General features: G+C 38.9%; 1 protein-coding gene across 2 annotated transcripts in view; it reads right to left on the bottom strand.

The window, feature by feature from the left end:
• The window catches only part of AKTIP (AKT interacting protein), a 9,402-nt gene extending 6,512 nt beyond the window's left edge, over positions 1–2,890 (bottom strand). For both annotated transcript variants that reach the window (XM_009080390.1, XM_009080397.1), the window contains exons 1-2: positions 2,780–2,890; positions 1,219–1,424 (exon numbers count right to left, since the gene is read on the bottom strand). In XM_009080390.1, the coding sequence (XP_009078638.1) occupies positions 1,219–1,424; positions 2,780–2,821 (248 nt within the window). In that variant the 5' untranslated portion in view covers positions 2,822–2,890. The remainder of the gene's footprint in view (positions 1–1,218; positions 1,425–2,779) is intronic.
• Positions 2,891–3,073: the final 183 nt, after the last annotated feature.

Here is a 3,073-nt window from a genome sequence, read left to right as displayed (position 1 = left end):
GAATCCCCAGTTTCAAAGTAAAGAAGCAAAAAAGGAAATTCAATTAAATAATTTTGACTGCAGATTTGCAGTCAACTGCAGCTACTGCTGAAACATGACCAAACTTTGACCTCAAGTTTAAACAAGTCATTATTCAGCTTTAGATGACATTATGCTGCAGGTCAAACTGAAATTACACTGGCAATGGACAAACCAATCCAACCCCCAAATTATTAACATCATCGGTTTTCTAGTTTCTCGGTCCATTAAACTGAACTCCACATGCACAAATAAACAACAATCTTAAAGTGAAATATTAAAACAGTTCTCTGCTTATAATTTTCCTAATACCTGTTATTATTTCCCTAATAATGAATTGGTTAAGCTACAAGAGTTACATTATTGTAACAATATATTTATTCAGAAGAAAAACAGCTTTCTTGAATTAAGAAGTCAGGGTCTGAAGAAGAGATAAATGCCCTGAGTTCTTTCAGTTTAATGGTTAAAATGTAAGAACTGAGACTTAGTGTTGCATAAGTACTCCAGGGATTTCATTCCAAAAGGCACTACATACTTGAGAATCCAGTATGTCTACAACAGAGGAAGTTCCTTCAGCTTTGTAGCGCTAAACAGTTATATAACCAGAAAGTTTTGAGGACAAACAGAGACTTGTAAGCTCCCACAGCAGTCCACAAGTCACTGGATTGGGTTAAATACAACTCCTCCCTCACAAGTTTCATGGTAAGTATCACTAAAAGACAGGAATAGTCTTCCTAACATCCACCTGATCAGCTGTACCAGGCAGCATCCCTGAACAACTGAAGGAAGCTCCCACGTCCTGACTCCATTAGACAGGACCACACATTCATAACTCTTCCCACTCAACATCTGTTTGCTTCTATTTTAATACTTCTTTGATACAAGCATTTGGTATTTCGGACCAAAAAGCTATTAGGGTAACTGCTCAGGATACTTAAACTCACTATGTGCTTCTTTCAGGATTGAGAAATGCAGTAATTAAGAGAATGCATCTAAAAACATTCCTTAAAACCTCCTTTTCTTCTCCCTTTCTACCTCAGGAGATGGAGGCTGCTGCTCCAGAAAGAGAACGTGGCAGAACTGAAGTTTTATTGCCATACAGAGATACCATGCAAGAACTAGGTCCCTGCAGGGCTTTTTTTCCCCCACTCAAGCATATACCCAGTGACCTAAAAAAGACAAAAAAAGTGAAAAACTCACAATTCTGCAAGGAGGGAATACTCCAAATAAAAAGGCCCATAAGAAGCATGTGTTCCATTTGTGGACTGGGAGGACGTGGCAGGTGAAGCAGGTTTGGTTATTGGCACAGCATTCTTTGGAATAGAAGGCAACTGTTTCTTTGCAGAGGCTCGCAGGGGACTAGTTCTCGGCTCTCCGCTCAAAGTTTTCTCTTCAGCATCAGGTCTCTGTCAAATTAAAGGAGAGCCAGGAGATCACAGGCTTTGTTTCATAAACATTTAATGCATGAACATATTTCACCACAGGTTTAAACCTGAACTTTGCTAATTACAAGTTAGTCCAGTGAAACATACCTTGGGTTTTGGTGTGGTATGGCTTGGGGAGGGGAGAGCTGGGAGGGGGTAAGGGATAGTGTCTCATTGGGTTTACCTTTTAAATAGACTTTTATTCCATTAAACTCAGCCTAGAAGCACAAAGGCATTCAATGCTGGATAGGAAATCTGCAGATTAGGACAAATGCTTAAGGAGGCTTACATTTATTTAGAACATGAAACCAGACAGTATATAACATCAGCTTACGAGTCAATCTATTTCTAGCACACACTGCATCAAGATAAATGATTTCTAGTGACAATCACCCTTACACTGCAGACTTCAAAGACTCTTTAAAAGTAGTTTAGTAAAACTGAGATAAAAAACCCCCAAAGTTTCATGTATTTCACTTTCTGCCTGTGCTTAAGACATCAACATTCCACTTGGAACTAATCCTATAGCCCACTCCCACTGTGAGAGAATCACCACTTGGCAGTGATATCAGGTTTAAATAGTTTTACTACAGGAACCTTTTTATGCCTGGGCTGTTTTTTATTAAAAGAAAAAAAAATAAATGTTTTTTCTTCTCAATTGGTCACTGCTACACTGCCAGTGAATGCTGTACTAGGTACAGACTCCAAAATCATTCTCCAGACTCCCAAGACAAACAGGCAGGCTATAGATTTGTGCTTAGGCTACATGTGATGACTAAAGGCATGATTTAAGATATAGAGTTTTGAAGTGCCTGAGACTTGGACTAATAACAACACCTATGTCATCATCATCAAAGCAATGCAGGCATATATATATAAATAACAAAGTTATATAATTGGCCCTAGCACTGAATACCTGAGAAGTGATTAACCATAGAACTATTATGCTTTTATCACTGCCACAACCTAGAGTAGCAATAGCACAAGTCTGTCAAGGCTCACTGCACATTCAATACCTGGCTAAACTCCATATATGAAAGCAAACATTGTCCAAAGGAAAAAAAAAGGGTTTCAACCATTTGAACAAATCTGTGTCATATTTCCTACTTAAAGATGCTTCAGATAAGAAAAGTCAACAAATTCTGGAGTAAACTCCATCCACAGGCACATTCCAGCTAAGGCAGCTCAAAGTTAGCTTAGTTTTACTGCAGGTGATCACAACCCTTGGGATAAACACAAACTCCAACTCTATTTGCAGTCTGCCTGATGGTTTTTTCCAGAACTGCTACCACCCCTCCATGCATGACAACCCTTTATGGCATCTGTTCACCACATACCTTGCGCACAGAACCTGTAGACATGCTCCAGAAAGGGTTCATAACGTGTACTCCAAATAATGGGCTGCACGTTTTCAGTGTCTTCACAGTGTCCTCAGGCCCTTCTGATTTAGATCCTAAAAGTACACAGAAGGATTAAGTATTGCAACAAGAAGCAGGACTCAATATATAAACAGGACTCAGATCTAATTCTGCAGTCAGCATTATGTTTCTCTAAGTTCAGAAGAAAACTTCAAGTAGTTAAGACTGACAACTGTTAAAATGCCAAAGCTCTATTAAATATTAGACTCAGGA

Source organism: Acanthisitta chloris, unplaced genomic scaffold, assembly GCF_000695815.1.
Source record: "Acanthisitta chloris isolate BGI_N310 unplaced genomic scaffold, ASM69581v1 scaffold8990, whole genome shotgun sequence".
NCBI lineage: Eukaryota > Metazoa > Chordata > Aves > Passeriformes > Acanthisittidae > Acanthisitta > Acanthisitta chloris.
Note: the sequence above shows the minus strand (reverse complement) of the source record. Positions and strands in the feature narration are given on the sequence as shown.